The sequence below is a fragment of the Hemicordylus capensis genome, chromosome 13 (genome assembly GCF_027244095.1).
Source record: "Hemicordylus capensis ecotype Gifberg chromosome 13, rHemCap1.1.pri, whole genome shotgun sequence".
Lineage (NCBI taxonomy): Eukaryota > Metazoa > Chordata > Lepidosauria > Squamata > Cordylidae > Hemicordylus > Hemicordylus capensis.
Genome location: NC_069669.1, coordinates 21,314,727 through 21,334,735, shown reverse-complemented (window position 1 = coordinate 21,334,735; position 20,009 = coordinate 21,314,727). Strand labels below are relative to the sequence as shown.

The 20,009-nt window shown below is 47.6% G+C and overlaps 1 protein-coding gene across 1 annotated transcript in view; it reads right to left on the bottom strand.

Annotated features, from left to right (window-relative positions):
- Window positions 1–3,372: 3,372 nt before the first annotated feature.
- TECPR1 (tectonin beta-propeller repeat containing 1) overlaps window positions 3,373–20,009 on the bottom strand; it is a 30,648-nt gene continuing 14,011 nt past the window's right edge. Inside the window, exons 14-25 of the mRNA XM_053276819.1 lie at window positions 18,358–18,515; window positions 18,088–18,215; window positions 17,519–17,621; window positions 15,521–15,617; window positions 15,055–15,134; window positions 13,974–14,030; window positions 12,215–12,389; window positions 11,721–11,856; window positions 9,465–9,557; window positions 8,969–9,075; window positions 8,243–8,362; window positions 3,373–7,219 (exon numbers count right to left, since the gene is read on the bottom strand). Coding sequence (XP_053132794.1) covers window positions 7,022–7,219; window positions 8,243–8,362; window positions 8,969–9,075; window positions 9,465–9,557; window positions 11,721–11,856; window positions 12,215–12,389; window positions 13,974–14,030; window positions 15,055–15,134; window positions 15,521–15,617; window positions 17,519–17,621; window positions 18,088–18,215; window positions 18,358–18,515 — 1,452 coding nt within the window. The 3' untranslated portion in view covers window positions 3,373–7,021. The remainder of the gene's footprint in view (window positions 7,220–8,242; window positions 8,363–8,968; window positions 9,076–9,464; window positions 9,558–11,720; window positions 11,857–12,214; window positions 12,390–13,973; window positions 14,031–15,054; window positions 15,135–15,520; window positions 15,618–17,518; window positions 17,622–18,087; window positions 18,216–18,357; window positions 18,516–20,009) is intronic.

The window sequence follows — 20,009 nt, the reverse complement described above, 5'->3', positions numbered from 1 at the left end:
GGTCCCCAGATGTTGGTGGACTTCAGCTCCCATAATCCCCAGCCATAATGGCCAAATGCCATTGTGGTTGGGGGTTATGGGAGTTTAAGTCCACCAACATCTGGGGACCCAAGGTTGAAAACCCCTAATATTCCATGTTTGCAAAAGATTCCAAATTTAATGATTTTAATGCTTATATTATTTTAATTGTAAACTGCCCAGAGATGCAAGTTCTGCTGGTCCTTGAAACTCTGCACGAAGAATTTAGCGGTCCTTGACTCCAAAAAGGTTGAGAAACACTGGCCTACACAGACTGGCAGCAGCTTCTCCAAGGCTGCAGGTGGGAATCTCAGCCCTACCTGGAGATGCCAGGGAGAAGTCATGGAGCCTTCTGCTTGCAAGCAGACAGATGCTCTTCCCAGAGTGGACCCCTCCCTTAAGGGGAGTATTTTCCTGTGCTCACACATGGAGTCTCCCATTCCAATGCAAACCAGTGTGGACCTTGCTTAGCAAAGAGGACAATTCATGCTTGCAACTGCAAGACCAGCTCCCATCCCCTGAGAGGTGGGGAACTGAAGGTGACCAAGTTAAGTGGCGATTTCCATGCTTTTTAGCATGTTGTAAGCCCCTTATAGTAAATGGAAGAGTTCTTGCTGGATTCAGCATAGAATCACTCTCTGTGCTGTCAATATTTATATACAGCTATTCAGTGTGAGTTCTCAAAGGGGTCTACATAGAGAAATGAATAAATAAGATGGTTCCCTATCCCCAAAGGGCTCTGTGTCTAAAAAGAAACAAACTGGACACCACCATCAGCCACTGGAGGGATGCTGTGCTGGGGATGGAGAGGGCCAGTTGCTCTCCCCCTGATAAATGGGAGAGACACCACTTTAAAAGGTCATGGTTAAAATATACCTTAACCTGACATACATGGCAAGATGTGAGGGAACAGCCTAACAGAACATCCAGACTAACTGCACCCGTGCAGAAGGGGAGGAGCAATTTTTGATGACTTCCCTTTCCTTAGGTAGCACACTCAGCCACCCAAATATGTCCCTGAGGGCTGTGCAACCCTCAAGGACACATTTTTGGGTGGCACAGAGGTCTTCCTAGTGAAGGGGAAGGCATTAAAAAAAATCCCTTCTCCACTACACTTTTTAAAAACATTTATATCCTGCTCTTCCTCCAAGGAGCCCAGAGCAGTATACACGGTTATGTTTATCTTCTCAGCGACTGGCTCGGAGTCACCCAAAGAGTTTCATGACTGAACGGGAATTTAAACTCAGGTCTTGCTAACCACTACCCTACACCAGTCCGGCTACTTAGTGGGGAAGTTGTGTTAGGCTGCTCACTCCCTGCACTGGTGCCTCCTCGCTCTGTATGTCAGTCACTGATGAGATTATCCCACCGGAGGACTTGTGTGGCATACTTAAACCTCTTCAGCTGCTGGAGGATGGAGAGGGGAGGAAGAGCCATCTGGAAAAGGTCACACTTGTTTACTTTCAGGAAGAGATTATGGCCAACGGAGCCCTCGGTAAAAGTCAAATCATCCGCATCATTTAAGCAGAACAGGGTAAAGGTTATGATCCATGAACTAGAACAATGATGTCCTCACGAAATGGTTTAATAGGATTTGCCGAGAACTTGATCTGCTACCAACTCTTTGATCAGCCTTTCTGTACACTGCATGGATTCACGCATATACAGAGCCCTGGATTGTATGCCGGTGGCATTTACAGGTCAGGCGCCACATCTGATTGGCTTAAGTACTACTGGCCCTAATCCCACAAGACGGAGCCACAAGTATTTCCTGTCCCAATCAGATGAAACGTTCAAAACCAGTTGGGTCCAACTGCCTCTGAACCCATTGGCTCTTTCTAGCAATCCAAGCTAATAGCTGTGACCTACGTTTTTGCCTGATCTTTTTGATTTTAAATATTTATAAGTCGCCTTTCCCACATGCTCAAAGCAGCATACAACCATAATTAAAAACCAAGAGTGAAGGTGGACCAACACAGAGGGAAAGATAACTGGATTTGAAAGCTTATTTCATGGCTGTTCAACTCCCACTTTTAATCTAAATTAAGCAGTTCCTAAAGCAACAGTCCTACCAAAGAGCCAAGACAAATATCCTGGGGGGGGGGGCAAGTCCTCTGGCATCTCTCAATGCACCACTCCGGCGGCACAGTGATTCGAGGGATCCTTCTCAGCTTGGTGCTCTTGCTGTTGGGCTCAGTGTATGCTTGGGTTGCATGACCCTGAGGCCAGGCTTAAGGGCACGCTCATGCCCATAACCCTGGATCAAGCCAACTACGATGAGAGATATTTATATACGGCTTTTCAACCCAAGTTCTCAAAGCGGTTTTACATAAATAAGATGGTCCCCTGACCCCAAAGGGCTCACAACCTAAAAGAGAAACTTAAGGTAGACACCAGCAACAGCCACTGGAGGGATGCTGTGTGGGGGTTGGAGAGGACAAGTTGCTCTCCCCCTGCTAAATAGCAGAGAATCGCCACTTTTAAAAAGGTGCCTCTTTGCTCAGTTGGCAGGGGTTAGAAGTAGGGTTAGGCAAGGCGGCAGCGCTGGGATCAGCCCCGATTCCGGCGCTGCGCCTGAGTAGCCTGGCCTAGGCTCGCAAGCCCTCGCCTGAGTTTGGCGGCTCGTGAGAATCGCCTCATTGTCTGGAGAAACCCGTCTGCTGCTTTTAAGGCCGCTTTGCGAAATACGAGACGCCGATTATTCTCACAAGCAGGAAGGGAGGCTGTAGAAGCGAAAAGGCACCGCCTTCCCTCGTTCATGGCTGTGTCCTTGTGTCGGTGGGAGCCACAGGCGGTCATGCTTTTGGCATGGCCCATCGTTAGGCTAACTGTTGCACAAGTGGTACAGAATGTACCACTTCTGCTTGTGCAAAATAAGTAAATACCTTGAGTAAATACCAGCTCTTTGTTAGGCCCTGCTTCTCAAGACCACAGCACGGAAAGCAGCATTTTCTTTGGCTGGGGAAGTGGAGTCTTTTTGAGACTGCCAGGGAGAGGATTCAGACAATTAGGCAACACCAATTCAAAAGGAACTCTCTTCTCCTTGCAAACCTGCCCAAACACTGACTGCCTCTGATGGAGGCTTAGAAAACGACGCCTAAACCTTTAAAGCTCTCGACTGGCTCAATTTCATGGCCATTCAACTGCCAAGAATGGACTTTGGGGCACTTAAGCAAAGGAAATAAACTTGGTCTTAGTGCAATTCATCTCTAAGGCTTCTTCATTACAATATGAAGGAAGAACAAGCAATGCCCATTTTAAACCATTCAGCACAATAAACCTTGCACACTTCTCCCACCATGCAGCTGTTTACAACCCAAAGCGTTGGTACAGAAGCCAGTCAGAAGACATGTACCAGGTTACATTCATTTTATTGATACAGTAGAGGTTATTCTACATCAGAGAGTGTGTTCTCCTGTAGCCCCACTGACTTCAGATGGGGAGGTGCATTGGAAAAACTTTGCTCCCAGTATTTGAAGGGGGGAGAATCACGTGAGTTTTTGTTTTTTGCAGGGAAGAGAAAGAAGGGTATATAATAACAAGAGGACATTAAAACAGACCAAACACTCATGTGTGATTGCCATAGGCTTTTCTGTACAACCACAGGAATAAATACAGCAAAAGGTTATTTCGGGTTCCTCCCTCCATTATAAATTAATGCAAACCCTCCCACAAAACTAAAGCAAACCCGAACATTGTTCCAAAACTGAACAAAAGTTATCTGGAAGGAGCACGTTTTATAAAAAAGAAAATTCTCAATTTCCCCCCTTTGTGAATCTTGGGTTGGCTTGGCATCAAATACGCTTGCACATATAAAGCTCTAAAAGATAACTACATGCAAACGTGAAACAGATTGGCTGCAAATACAGAATTGCTCTAACCCATGCCACACAGTGCTATTTACATCGCTAGAGAAAATGTCCGCACAGGACAGTCATGGAAAGATGTCATCCGAGCCCTGGGGACATATTTCCGGGAGGCACAGCGGGCTTCAGAGGGGAGGGGAGATTGGCAAACGTCACCCCTCCCCTGTCGCTCCAGGGCTGTGTGAGTCGGGATGTTCGCCTGCAGGCCTTGATAACACACTTCTGATTGGGCTAAAAGTGCTCAACTATACGGTGAAAAGGATCATGGGGGTGGACAACTCCATCTGCAACTGCTTCCTCCCATAAAACACGCCCAATTATGGAAAGCAAGCATGCTAGAGAGAGAGAGAGAGAGATGGCTTCTTTTTCTCCCTGCAGTTTTCAAACATGCTGTATCCAGGGTTCCCAACCTGAGATCCTCCAGATGTTGAACAACAACTCCACTAACGTGGCTGGGGAATAACTGGATTTGTCGTTCAGCAACGGCTGGAGGATCTCAGGCTGGGAACCCTTGTGCTATATCATTCATTCTTTCTCCCTCACACACATACACCCCTCCTGTATTTTTCATTTATTTGGTACAGTCCAGGGAGGGTTTCACCGTACAATATCCCAGAATTACTCCAGAATCAAACTCTGCACTCAGAAATGTGCATTTTACGGCTTTGGTAGTCCAGGAGAGGCAGATGTTCACCCCATCGGATTCTACACCATGGGGGAACCAATCAATCAACCAACTTCATTACAGTCAAAGACCAGCACAGGATATAGTACAGATACAATGAACTGAAACTCATTAGAATTATTATAAACCAGATAGATACACCTAACACGCTGTAAATCCCTGGCTATAATTAGCCTATAACATAATAGCTACAATTGTGACTATTATATTATGATTAGTGAAATGCAACTCTGAAAACTGTGGGGTAATTCGTAAAATAGTTACCATGGGGGAACATGGACAGCTTCTGAAGGCTCCTATGACGCGCCAGTATAACTGGGTCAGAAGACCTCGGTGCTGGCGCTGCCGTGGCCCCCAGCGGTTTCACAAGTGGCATCCACACAGTTGCGCCCCTTTCCGCACACTGGAAGAAAGAGTCTGGATGTTGCTTGAGCAACTGCTGACAATACCTTCCATCTCCAACTCCGTAAAATGGGATTTGGAAGGGAATGGGATTTGCATTCCGTTCCAAACTCAGAACGGAACACAAATACCTGGAACGTTCTGTTGGAACAACCTGCCAAGCCAGTTCTGAGAGAAGGAACTTGATATGTTTCAAGTGCTCGGAATGCCTTTTTGGCAGGCTGGTTTGCCCTTGCTCGGCACTGGCTTCTGATTCGCTTGCGGTCTCCTTGCTTCATGGTTGGCTTATTGTCATACAAATTGTAAGATAACGAGCCAACCAAGAAGCAAGGAGGTCACGAGCCAGTGCCAAAACTAGCCAGAATGGGGCGGGGGGGGGGGGCAGCCCGCCCAAAAGGCACTCAGAACCCTCGAAACATTCTGACTCAGAACGGGATCATTCTGTGCCAAGCTCGAAACAGAACCTTCATTTGAAAGGCATTCTGTTTCGAGCACGAAACACTTGGAACGGCCTGTTTCGAGTTGGGGCATTTCGAGTGCGAAGCTCTGTGCCAGATCTTGCAGGCAGATTCTACTGCACCAGTAGAATTCTTGACCTCTCAAGAGGTCCCAGCTCTGTGAAGGATCAGCCTTTAGTACGAGTATCGAGCCGTGACAGGCACCTGGTTTGTGCATGCAGCACCTCAATCACAGCTGATTGTTTGCATCGGAAGAAACCCTCTGACTCATTTTCTCCTCCACTAATGTGTCTCATTTAAAGTGCATTTGAGGGGTAAGGGGGGAGGGAAGATAAAGAACAAGTGCTCCCTGTAAGAAGGACTCATGGATGCTGTTGACTACAACTCCTGTCTGCCTCAATTGCAGCAGCCCTTAGCTGGGGATTATGGGAGGTGTAGTCAACAACATCTGGAAATCCCTCTTAGAGGGAACACTGCTGGTGGAGACCCCAAGTTTCTCCATGCCTGCTGCAATGTGATGGATGTCATTGGAAATTGATTCTAAATCCCAGTTCTAGCCATCTGGGGTTGCTAAAAGCTTTCACATGTTTGCTGGTGACGATCATGGGCAGAGCTGGGCTGGGCACCCAGTAACTAACCAGCGCTGCAGTTCAAGGCCCATCTATGCTTAAATGTCAGTGGTTTGCTCCTATTTTAGAGCAGAATTCATGGACACTATGAAAAATGAAAAGCGGGGGGGGGGGGGATCCCATCAAAAACAAAACCAAAAAACCAGGGGCTCAGCCTGGCTCAGTTTCAACAAACCACCCTGTAGCACTGGGGGGGCCAACCGTGGTTCTCCAGATGTTGTCGGACTACAATGCCCACCATCCCCTGCCAGAACACTGTGGCGGGTGTGAAGGGAGTTGTAGTACGATGAGATCGGGACCCCCTGCCATAGCAGATTACCTTGTCAGGACCCTCTTCTCACAAAGCAGCTCCGCAGAATTCAGTGGCAGCATCACCACTGTATGTGTTAGGGGACACTGTATAGCCAAAAGGAGGGATTTAGGGGGGAAACAAACAGAAGAGTATTCAAAGAACCCAAGTTCCAAGAGACCCGATTTACATTCATGCACATTTAAAGAGCAGCTGCGTACAAAGGTTTCGCTTACGTGGACGGACCGGATGTCTTTGCAGGCTATTCAGGAGCGCTGCGGCTAATAAATATATTACTTCAAGAATAAATTAAAGGGCTCTTGCTTTTTCTTTTAGAAGAAAACCATTCACGTAGAAAATTCCAGTTCTACAAACCCCACACTTCAGGTCTGCTCCCCCAAGCACCAGAGGGGCACAGCCTCCGGCCGCTCCAATGGGAACTGTGCGACACCATCCCGGACCACCCACCAATCCGCACCGAGACGAACGGATGCCGAGGATGTGGGGGTTGCACAGTGAGCGCCCGCAAAAGGAGATCTTCTCCTCTCCCCTTCGCACAGGTGTCCAGCCGGGTGCGCTGTACAGTCCCCACCATACCTTGACATTTCCTGGGGTGGGTGGAGCCAGTGGAAGGCGGGCAGGTAAAATCATGCTGTGTCCAGAGAACGGAGGCATTAACACGGGACGGCATTTCGGTCCTGGTCTTGAGCTTCGTCCACAAAGACAGTGATCTGAGGAGGGTCTCTTCTTCCTTCGCTCTCTCCGGCTTCCGATTCGTTGGATCTGGCTGGGTGCTCCGCCAAAGGCTCCTGCGATACGGTCCTGGAGTTTTCGGCTGCATTCCCTCTTACTGTCACATGTTCCCAACCACCCTGTGAGTCAGCAACAGGAGAGTTTGTTCACAGAAATTCTTAAGCATCTGGGATGCCCAGGAGAGAGAGAGAGAGAGACAGACAGACAGCAATGCAGAGATCATGCTGACTTGCTGTGGAAACTGGAGTAAATCTTTTGGCACTTGGATGTATTCTGTATTTTGAAGAGTTTGCTTGTTGGTGGATTCGTTTGTGCAAAATAAAGTTTTTAATAAACTGTAATAAAGTCACACTTTTGCTACCCTACAGATGCCAAATTTTGCATAAACAATCCTGCCACTAAAATTAGCTGAACACACTCCTTTTTACACCAGGTTTAAAAAAACTTTATTTGTATTTTTAAGAAGAAATTTTGAATCTAATATTCATATCTTAACTGTTACTGTTCTCAACAGATTGTTTTAGATTCAATCATCAGATCAATAATTCACAAACGACCTCATGCCCAAGAGAAGCAGAAGATCTTTCTCAGATTCAAATTCACTTTGTATGGCAATTATTCAATTAAATGAATAAGGTCTGAACTTGAAATCCTACAAATTCAAAACTGTTCTTTTAGTTCTGTTTTGCAAGCACATCAATAAAAAAATCCCATCACACAGACTTAATTTCATGAACTCTTATAAGTGTAATCTACACAAAGTGACTTTGTCCTGTCAACAACCGGCCTTACCTCCTAGTTATAATATTTACAGACCATCTTTCCACAGTGGGGGCGGAAACCATCAAGAGAGTTTACAACAATTTATAAAGTAAAAACAATCAATGCAAACAGAAAAACTAAGACCACAAAGCAAAGATGTTTAACTACATTAAAACACAAAACCCTCACTAATCTCCAGTAGAAGTACTCTGAGCTATTTACAAAAGGAGAACATCTAAATTAACCACCTAGAGGCTGGGGTGGGTGGGCAGGCAGGCAACCCTGGCTCTGTAGCTATTACTTAACTACAACTCCCAGGAGTTCAAAAACAAGGGTTGCCTCCCCCCAAGCTAGAGTAATTCTGGGTTCCTAGAACTCACCCCAATCCCGTAGTCCCAGGACAGCCCCTTCGGCTCCATTGGCTGGACACCCGTCCGATGACAGACCGTTCCGCAGCTCAGGCTGTGGCTTCCCTGCACTTTGTCAGCAATCACCCAGACCTAGGATGCAGACACATAAGAGAAACTGTAGGAGAGGAACAGGACAGCAAATAAACTTTGTCTCTTAAACACATGTACAGAAAAACCGATAACAAGACAGCTCTTCAGAGAGCCAGTGTGGTGGAGTGGTTAGAATCAGTGTTCCCTGTAAAGGGATTCCCAGATGTTATTGACTACAACTCCCATCATCCCCAGCCAAAGGCCACTGCAGCTAGGGATGATGGGAGTTGTAGTCCACAACATCTGGAAATCTGTTATAATGCTGGACTAGGACCAGGGAGGTCCAAGGCTGAATTCCTGTTCAGCCCACTGGGCGACTTTCAGTGTGACTCCAGCTCTCAGCCTAAAGTAGCTGAGTTCTTGCAAGGATAGAATGGAAGCAGTGGTGGGGACAATCTTCCGAGGCCTCCTTTGGGAAGTTTTCTATGGAATTAGCAAACCCGCAACCATTTCTACAACCCTGTTTTTCTCCATGGTGCACCACAATGTATCCCCACCCACCCCTTTTTGATCAGTAAGAGACACTAGTAACACAGCTTGGCTAGTCTCGTGCATCTTATCCACTTCCGTCATAACTCAAGAGATGCTTCGATGCTGAACTCAGACCTGGTCCAAAGGGCCAACGGAGACTTTGCGGACGTTGTTTGAAATGTGGTCCCAGCTGGATCCTTGAGGGTAACTGGGTGTGATTCCCTGACGATACCACAGATTACCTATGAAAGAGGACAACGTGAGACGGGTTTAGGGGTATCCATCCAGCTCTCACGTCTACTGGGATGGTCTTAAGCATTCAGTACTGCCCTTCCACACATTCATCGACGGATCTGATTATGAATCTGTGTATGGAAGCAGACAAATGTACTGTCTTTTCTAACTTCAGTTGGAAATGCCACCACACAGGAGGAGAACTGCTTTCCTATACCAGATGTAACTAAAGAGGACAATCATAACTCTAAATATGTAATCATGAAATCAGTAAGTATTTGTAAAGGTCTAAAAGGAAATCTGTGTTTCAACAAGTGTTTCAACAGTAACTCAGATGGAGTGAGGAGTTTACACAAGAAACAAAACAGAACAACAGCTACAGTCATTCCCAACTCACCATTTTTATCCACCACAAACACAGAGGTTCGCCCCACTGAAACCTGCTTCAGCTTCTGCTTTGGAGGGGAAGGGATGTGGTACCAGCATTCACCTGCATGAAGATACAGGCAGAGAACCAGCACAAACAAAACAAAACAAGTAAGTACAACTGGTGGGAAAATGTTTTGTATTTAGATTGTGAGCCCTTTGGGGACAGGGATCCATCTTATTTATTTATTATTTCTCTATGTAAACCTCCCTGAGCAATTTTTGGAAGGGCGGTATAGAAATTGAATTTTTAATAATAATAATAATAATAATAATAATAATAATAATAATAATAATAATAATTATTATTATTATTATTATTATTATTATTATTATTATTATTATTATTATTATTATTTCGATGCAAAACCTCAATCCTATGACACATCCAGACACAGAGAGTTTCAGGGCAGAACACTGTTCCTTCTAAGGCGTGTGTGTGCTCACACGTTTTTAGATGTCCGCTCAGTTCATTGTAGATCCCGCTCAGGTTGAATCAGGAAGGCCCCATTCTGAATGCACATGACATGGGGCACACACCCTGCCTTGATACTGCCGCCCAGAACAAAACTCATTCCGCACCGAGATAAAAAAAATTAGAGGGACCACCGGAGCAGAGTAGTTTTTCCCTCCTTCCCACTGTCTTCCAAGGGCTGAGGCTAGGCGATTCTATATCCGATCTCACCTTGCCCTTCCAGTAACTTTGGAATGCGAGGGGGTTGCTTCCTAGAATTAGCTAACCAGTCTCCTAGCTAAGCAGGGATGCTTCAAGCTAAGGTCTGAATGCACGCAATATAGTCATTTTTCTCAAGCTAAGCAGGTCTTAGTGTGGGCTGTGCCCAGATGGGAGACGCCTGCAAACCTCATGAAGATCACCTTCAGTTCCATCATGGAGGGAAGGTGGGAAAGAAGCACGCACATGCACACACGCACCCTATACTGAATGGAGATTCAGTATGGGGATGGGCTGGTTGGCATCATCTAGTAGGCCTGCTCAACTTAGGCCCCCCAGCTGTTTTTGGACTACAACTCCCATAATCCCCAATCACAGTGGCCAAGCATCAGGGATTATGGGAGTTGTAGGCCAACATCTGCAGGAGGGCTGAAGTTGAACAGCCCATTTTTGATGAGGTCTACTTCCCTGGAGCTTAAAAAAGGTGATAGCAATGCAATATTTCCAGTTTTCAGTGCGTTATCATGCTTTTATTGTCCTGACCATCAGACCTGCAGTGGTAAAATTTGCAAGGGTGTTTTAAATGCTTTAAACACACACACACACACACACACACACACACACACACACACACACACACACACAAACTAGGATTGAATTTTATCGAAGTTGTCAGAGGGATGGAAGTTAAAACTGGCAGGAATACTCTCCAAAGATTACACCATGAAGAGAGCAAGACAATTTGTTCATTGTTACCCTAATCCTTTGCTCTGTGCAAAAAGACTTTTTTTTTTCATCCAAGCTTTTTCAATTGACTGCGGTGCTAAATTGTTTTAAGGTTTTCATTTTTGTCTTAATTTGCTTTTATTGTTGTAAACCGCCCAGAGACGGAAGTTTGGGGCAGTGTATCAATTTGATTAATTCATTTGTTAAAAATGAATTATTAAAAATGACTGCAATTTTACTCTAATCATTTGTGGGGTAGGGATTAAAAAGGGATGGTAGCATGGAGAAAGCTGTAAGTGGAACAATGGTATCATCTCTAGGGAGACAGACATCAAGTATCACTATGAGCATTCATCCCAAGATGGTACTGATGGCCCAAATTTGTGGGCCAAGCTCATGGACTAATCTGCCTGCAACCTTGGGAGAAGCCGCTGCCAGTCTGGGTAGACAATAATGAACTCGATACACCAATGGTTTGACTCAGCAGAAGGCAGCTTTCTACATTCCCATGATACTGAGTCAGATCACTGGTCCATCTAGCTCAGTATTGTCTACACAGACTGGCAGTGGCTTCTCCAAGGTTGCAGGCAGGAATCTCTCTCAGCTCTATCTTGGAGATGCTGCCAGGGAGGGAAGGTGGAACCTTCTGCATGCAGAGGTTCTTCCCAGAGCGGCCCCACCCCCTGAGGGGGATATCTTGCAGGGCTCACACTTCTAGTCTCCCATTCATATGCAACCAGGGCAGACCCTGCTTAGCTAAGGGGACAAGTCATGCTGGCTACCACAAGACCAGCTCTCCTCTCTAAGGTCAAATGGCCACAGGCTCACCTTCAGGTTTATTAGGAGACACTGATCCACGGTAGAAGGAAGAGCCATCTCGAGCAACAGCCCACACCTGATGAAACGCTCCTATGGAGACCGAGATGAAGGGCTGGTCTGTCCCCACATGCAACCAAGAGGTTCCCTAGTAGTTCAGGAAGGAGGGTGGGTTGGGGAGAAGAGAGAAAGAATGTGTTGGTTATAAAACCTTGGTGATTCTTGGATTCTGGAGAAAGTTAAGCACACTAGAACAAGGGTTCTCAAACTGGGGTCCCCAGATGACGTTGGACCACAACTCCCACCATCTAAGTTCAAGATCAGTTGGTTGGAATATCAAGATTGATCTCGGTTTGTTTCCAAGGTCACTCGGCTCAGATGTCATGACCGATGCCGAGAACTCTTCTGAGGCAAGATGCAACCCTGGTTTTCTGTGTGCCATCTGAACCTGCCAACACTCACACCAACACTCACTCACACACACAAAGTGAGGGAGGCAGTCTTACAGCTGGGTTTTGGGGAGTGATGTTTAGTCTGCAGAGCACGTCCCCTTTGTCGCTGATGGCCCACAGAGGAACAAATTCTTCTTCAGTAGCCGGCAATCCAGGGGTTATGGAGACGTCCCACAAGGCTATCGGAGGGACTTCCAGCCATGGCCCAGTGGTGACCATTTTACATTTCCTAAAAGGGAGTGGAAGACATATGGAGCGCAGTCTTTCTCTCAAACCTTAAGATAATGGCTCTGCACATCTGGGGAACAGCCTCCTGGCCCCGAGATATGCCAAGTCCAGACCACCATAAGGATTAAAAGCTTTGTGTTTTTGCAATTAAAGCTTTGTGAACCATAAAGCTTACTACTAGGGCTTGAGTATATAGCAAGGCAGAGGTGAGCCCTGAGCAGTGGGTAATAGTACAAGAGGCATGTCTGCATGTGCGCAGACATGAAGACAGGGACACAAGAATGTCCCTATTTCCGTTCGCGAAATGTCTCCTGCAGCGAGCAGAGGGCTGGAATAGTGGACCTCTAAAGGTCCCTTCCAACTCTAATGGTTGAGGATTCTGCCTGGGAGGGTGTGAAAGAAGCTAGGAAGGATAAACTCCAAAGTCAGCAGAGATGGCTTCCACATTAGTTGCAAAATGTGGCATTTTCCTTCTTCCCAGTCCCTCAGTTTAGACCTCCTTGAATCCAAACCTGAAAGTTTAAGCGTGTGGATGGGGGCAGCGGGCGGGCGGGGGGGGGGGGGAGACACACAACACATTTGGGCCTTATGTTTGGCAACAGAGCCACAGTTCCCACAGAGCCTACTTAGACGGACAGGATATGCAGCTGTTTGAGACCGGAGGGCTTTGCTCTAATAGGAGAAGCTGGTGCTTCAGGCCCGAAATGCTGAATACGGGTGTTAATTAAAGAGTGTGTATTTTACAGATTAGTCTGGTGAGGGAGGGTGGTGGGGAGAGGAATTGGAGCATGATCCCGTGGGGTGCTGAATGTTCATCCAAGGAGCCCTCCTTAAAAGCAGAGCTAATATGAGGGGCGGGCTGTGGAGAAAGGCAAGAAGTCCATGGGGCAAACCCACAAACTTTTGCCATTGGTACCATCTCAGGGGATGAAGGCTCAGAGGGATTTTTGGCCATGTCTGCCCCACCTAGAGATGGAAAAGAGAGGATCGCCTTGTTGCCCTTACAGCTTTCTGTGGTGAGCACGCCCACTTTATCCCTATCCCACCCACCCCCAAACTGGGGTAAAATTGCAGTCATTTTTGCACAAAGAAAAGGGCTAAGGTAACGATGAACAAACTGTTGTCCTCTCTCCAGGGAGTAAGCTTTGGAGGACATCCCGGTCAATTTTCATTTCAATTCCACCAACAAAATCAACATTTTATTGAACTTTTCTAAGCTTTTAAAACACCATTGCAAATGTGGCCACCACAGGCCTGATGGTCTGGACAATAAAAGCAAGATAACCCACTGAAAAGCAGAAGTCCTGCAAGGCTGTCTCTGGGGACATAGAACCGGTCAAGAATCACAACGAGCCTCCGTCCGCCCAGGTGGTACCAACCAGCCTGGCTGGCTCACGGACAATGCTAAAGACGGAGTTGTTAAAGCTGAACGTGGACTCTGGAATCGAACCGGATTCCCTCCCCACCCCCACTGCCCGACAGGGTGGGTGAGAGTTGGGTGGGGAAGGGACATGCAAAGGGAGAGAAAGGGGGAAGCTTGAAGGAGGGGTATACCGGAAGCGTTTGGAAACATCCAGGGCATTACCTGGCCCAGCGCCGACGCCTCACAAAGTCCTTCATTGTTTTGTTGCCGTGATAAGACCTGCCAAAGAAGAAGTAGTGCCACTTGAGATTGCAAGCCCGGAATGATCCGACACCACCTACTGTCCCTCAGCAAAGACAAAAGCTTTTCTCTCAGGGGACAAAAGCTCAGAGTGATTTTTTGGCAACGTTTCCCCCCTAGGGGTCAAAAATAGGCAATAGCATCGTTGCACGTACAGCTTTCCATGTGTGATCACCCCCCTCTTTATCCCTTTATTCAAACGATTAGGGTAAAATTGCAGTCATTTCTGCACAGAGGAAAGGGTCAGGGCAAGGACGAACCAATGGTTGCACTCTGTCAATGACAACAACAAAATGATAGACTGCTTTTCAACAAGAGTTTCCAAAGCAGTTTACATAGAGAAATAAATAAACAAACAAATGAATAAATAAATAAGATGGCTCCTTGTCCCCAAAGGACTCAGAATCTTAAAACAAATAAAAAAAATTTAAAACACACAAAAAACATAGACACCAGCCACAGCCACTGGAAGGATGCTGTGTTGGGGATGGATAGAGCCAGTTGCTCTCCCCCTGCTAAATAAAGAGAATCGCCATGTTTAAAAGGTGCCTCTTTGCCCAGTTAGCCGAGGCATGGAAAAATCCTTGCAGGACATTCCTGGCAATTTTATTTATTTATTTATTTACATGTTTTTATACCGCCCAAAACTTATGTCTCTGGAATTTTCACTTCCGTTCCTCTGACCACAATCAAGTTTTATAGTCATTTTTTGTGTTTTCAAAACTTTTAAAAGCTTTCAAGACACCCTTGCCAATGTGGCCACAGCAGGCCCGATCGTCAGGCCGATAAGAAGTGCAACAGCAGTCTTGCAATGCAATCGCCTCTTTTCCATGTCCGGGGTGGAGACCTCGTCAACAGTCACAATGAGCATTTCTCCCCACAGGGGGTAGGGACCACCTCGGCTGGCTGATGGATTCATGTTGCCATTTCCAACCAGGAGGTAAGTTATGGAGGTAGGTTATGCTAGCCAGACCATGAACGTTATCCGGAAGGAAACCCTTACGCTGGAAAGTCAGCTGCGTACTGCCAGCCTTCCCGATCCGTGCCTCCCGAAACGCTAAAATCGATGTACCAGTCGGACACCTGGATTGTGCAGAGGAAAGGTTGGAGAGAAACGCGCATTTGAAAGCAGCAGCAGAAGAAAACCACTAGACTGCCCTGGGCACAGGAGCGGCTTCCAACAGAGTGCACCTTCCGAGCAGGGTGCACCTCCAACCTCAGTCCCCAGATGTTGCTGGACTACAACTCCCATCATCCCCTCTGCAGGGAGAGGTCAGCTATCCTTGTTCCACCAAGCAGAGCATCCCGCCCAGCTCTGTGGGGACAGGGAGGCATCCGCTCATTGCTTCTGCTATATAAGCCACTTTGAGAGCATTTTTGCAGGGACAGCCGTATACACACGTTTTTAATAAACGAGGCCAGCCCAGCCACGGTCAGAATCAACTCCCATACAGACAGCATCAACTCACCCACGACCACTGGGGCGAGGGCGGTTTGGTGTGTGCTTTCGTGCACTCCTGCAAGCCGGATGCATCACTCCACATGTACCTGTCTGTGGGCAGACCCCTGTAAAGCAAACAGGCACGATATTCACTGCCCATCGTGGGTCCATGTTTCCTTAGCAGCAAGTCCAACCCAGTTCAGCATCACTAATGGTCTAGGCCAGGCATCCCCAAACTGCAGCCCTCCAGATGTTGCTGAACTACAGCTCCCAGCATACCCCGCCACAAAAAATTGTGTCTAGGGATGCTGGGAGTTGTAGTCCAGCAACATCTGGAGGGCTGTAGTTTGGGGATGCCTGGCCTAGGAAGTGTGTTTAGGGCGACAGCCTAAAGCACACAGTTTTCCCAGTCTGAACACAAGGGCGCCTGAACAAAGAGGAACGTAGGAAGCTGCCTTCTACCGAGTCAGATCCTTGGTCCCTCTAACTCAGGACTGTCAACACTGACTGGCAGCAGCTCTCCAAGGATTCAGGCAAGGATCTTTCCCAGCCCTACCTGAGACCCGCTGCATGCAAAGCAGATGCTCTACTCCTTTGGCCCTTCCCTCCTTCACCCCCTTTACCCCACCACACAGGAAGGACAAGTCTGAGGCACCCAAACCAGCCCTAAGAGAAAAGTTGCATAAGAGTGTTCTAAAAGTGACTGCTAAAAAGAGAAACAGAAAAAGAAACTTCCCCATGGAATCCTGGTTGAATGCAAGTGAGGAAGGGAAAAATGAACCCAATTTTTCCTGTTAAAATTTTGGCTCCAGGCTGCATTGGCTTGGTTCACACCATCATTCAAATCTAGGTTTAATGTGGGTTACTGACATCTGTGTGATTGTGTGAATCCACGCCAAGGTGGTTTATGGCTCAAGATAAATTTGAGATTCCGACCTTAGCTTGGATTCTTACAGTCACTGATAGCCCACCTTAAATGTGGATTCGAACCATTGTGTGAACAAACCCATCATATTTATTTATTTAATACATTTATATGCCTCCCCATACAGAAAAGTCCCTGGGCAGTCCACAATATAAAACCATTAAAACATTCACGTAATTAAAACAATTTAAAATGCAATAAAAACCTCTAACCTATATAAACAGCTAACCAGGGGTTTGTGATCAAGCAACCCTTTGAGATGGGAACGGCAGCCAATCCAAGATCTCCAAGCAGAGCTTTATGATAAACCTTTCCAATCACATATCGATCTCCACTGAAGTTTATGTTTTTTAGGGCTACATGTGTGAGTTGGGCAGCCACCGCAAGTTGTCTTTGACAGATCACTATTTTCCCCCTCCGCGTGTCGAAAGTTTTATGCAACTGTGCCCTCGTGTGATGAGATCGGGTATCTACTCATCTGGGAGAACCACGCTGAGTTCTTTGGCAGTGCAATCTCTAACAGGGATTCCCAGATGTTGTTGACTACAACTCCCAGAATCCTCAGCTGCAATGGTGGCTTTTGCTTGGGGATTCTGGGAGTTGTAGTCAACATCATCTGGGAATCTCTGTTAGAGGGAACACTGTTCCTAGGTCTCCCTAGCATGGTCAAATAACAGATTTCAGAGCACGGGGGTATGCATGCATTCAGAGAAAACACTCAGAGTATTCAAAACTGAATGACTATCTGTTCCCTATGCGTTTCCGCGCCCTTTGAGCTTTTGGCACCAAACTTGCGACTGCCTAGGACCCTATGAGTAACGTAGGGTACCCAGGGACCCCGACAATAGACAGACGGATATTCAACGGGTATATCCACAAAAATATCCATGCAAAGCAGATGCTCCGATGCACAGAGCTACAGCCCCATTATCCCTTCAGGGGAATATCTGACAGGGCTCACATGTAGCCACCCATCCAAATGCAAACCAGGGCAGACCCTGCTTAGCAAAGGGGACAGTTCATGGCCTTGCCACCACAAGACCCACTCTTCTCTTTGCTTGGACAGCTTCGGCCTCTGGTCGGTGTTCCCACTTCACTTGCCTGCTGCTGTACCCTGTGACAGGGTTCCACCGCTGATTCTCGTAAATATAGACACACTTCACATCCGACTGGGCATAAACGTTATCCGTGCTACTCGCCAAACCTGCAAGACCCAGAGCGCTATTTATTCATCTGCAGGGCACAGCATCGACCACCACATGTACTACTACAAATATTGAGGTACTGCTTTTCAACAGAAGTTCTCAAAGTAGTTTACATATGAAAGAATGAAGGAATGAAAGGTTCCCTGTCTCCAAAGGGCTCACAGTCCAAAATAAACAGAAGGTAGACACCAGCAGCAACCTCTGAGGGATGCTGTTCTGGGGCTGGATAGGGCCAACTGCTCTTTTCCTGCTAAATACAAGAGAACCACCACTTTTTAAAAAGGTGCCTCTTTGTCCAGTAAGCATTCCTGTGGAAAAGGTTTCAAGCCAAGATTAAACCGGGAGGCAGTCGCATCCTTCCTTATCCTGGGGGTGGGAGAAACCAACCTGGGAAACCAATTTGGATGCTCACTACTGAACACAGAAGGAGGAGGAGAAAGAGAAGAAACCAGCAGTGGTTGCTACCTGAGAAAAAGCCTCCTCCGTATCCCCCGGTGTAAACCCAGGCCGTGTGGTCATACCCTACGCCCCACACGACTCCCCGGCTGTTGCATTCGACCAAGCGGAGATGCCCTCCCATCTGGCGCCAGAACCTACAGGGACAAGAGAATCCTCCGAGTACAGTACCCACAGTACACCGTTCACACCGGCCTGCCCACAGGGCCTCAAGAACCCCCAAGGTCCTAGTTCTTTGCAAGAGTGAACGTCTTGGCACTTCTGGCCAGAGCCACTTACATTTGGTCACAGGGCATCGGGTGGCTGGGAGCCTCCAAGTCCGGCCTGGGCTCGCTCACGAAGATGTCGCCTTTGCAGGTCAGAGACCAGATGGCCTGATGGGTGGGAGGACCCCCGATCCGGCGGCTCTCGCAGCAGGATGTGCTCAGTAGAGCCAGCTAGGAGGCACAAACAGGGGTGAACAAGGGTGAGCAGTGGAGGAGTGGAACATAGGAACATAGGAAGCTGCCATATATGGAGTCAGACCCCTGGTCTATCTAGCTCAGTATTGTCTTCACAGACTGGCAGCGACTTCTCCAAGGTTGCAGGCAGGAATCTCTCTCAGCCCTGTCTTGGAGATGCTGCCAGGGAGGGAACTTGGAAACTAGATGCTCTTCCCAGAGGGGCTCCATCCCCTAAGAAGGGGAATATCTTCCGGGCGGGTGCTCACACTTTTAGTCTCCCTTTCATATGCAACCAGGACAGACCCTGCTTAGTTAAGGGGACACGTCATGCTTGCTACCACAAGACCAGCTCTCCTCTCCTTGTGAGCGGCTGGGTCATTCCTGAGCTCCGGGCCACCATCCCACACACCCACCAGAGACCCACTCACGACTCATCACTGCTTCGTATCGGTTGCAGGACCCACAATCAGTGCTCCCTCTCCCAGGGATCCCCAGATGCTGTAGACTACAACTCCCAGAATCCCCAAGCAAAAGCCATCGCAGCTGTGGATTCTGGGAGTTGCCGTCCACAACAGCTGGGGATCCCCGGGAGAGGGAAGACTGCCCCCAATTCTTATCGCCACCAGCCTGGGGGATATTTTCCGATGGCACCCAAGAGGGGAGGATTGTGGCTAGCAAGCACGAATTGTCCCCTTTGCTAAGCAGGGAAAGACGCTTCTGGGTGGGAATCACCCCTGCCAACTGGGCAAAGAGTCAATTCCCCCCCCCCCCAAAGTGGTGGCTTTCTCCTATGTAGCAGGGAGAGAACTGGGCCCTCTTCAGCCCAGCAAGCATCCTTCCCAGTGGACGGTGCCGGTACCTCTCCCTTTTCAGACAGTGAGTCCCTTTGGGGCAGGAAATCAATTGCCTCTGTTAATTGGTCCACGAAGCACCTGTTCAAGTGGCGACACTCTTTTATGTAACAGGAGGAGAGCAACTGGCCCTATCCAACCCCAGCACAGCATCCCTCCAGTGGCTGTTGCTGATGTCTCCCTTGAGTTTCTTTTTAGATTGTGAGCCCTCTGGGGGGACAGAGAACCAACTTCTTATTACTGAAGTTTATTGTTATTATGATCCAAGTCCAGAGAACACCACCAAGCACAACACAAATAAAAACACAGAATTATAAAAACTATTACTACTACAGGAGAGCGGGTCTTGTGGTAGCCAGCATGACTTGTCCCCTGAGCTAAGCAGGGTCTGACCTGGATGCATATGAATGGGAGACTAGAAGTGTGAGCACTGTAAGAGATTCCCCTTAAGGGATGGAGCCGCTCTGGGAAGGGTATCTAGGTTTCAAGTTCCCTCCCTGGCTTCTCAAAGGGCTGAGAGAGATTCCTGCCTCCTGCAACCTTGGAGAAGCCGCTGCCAGTCTGTGTAGACAATAGTGAGCTAGATAGACCAATGGTCTGACTCAGTATATGGCAGCTTCCTATGTTCTTATTAACC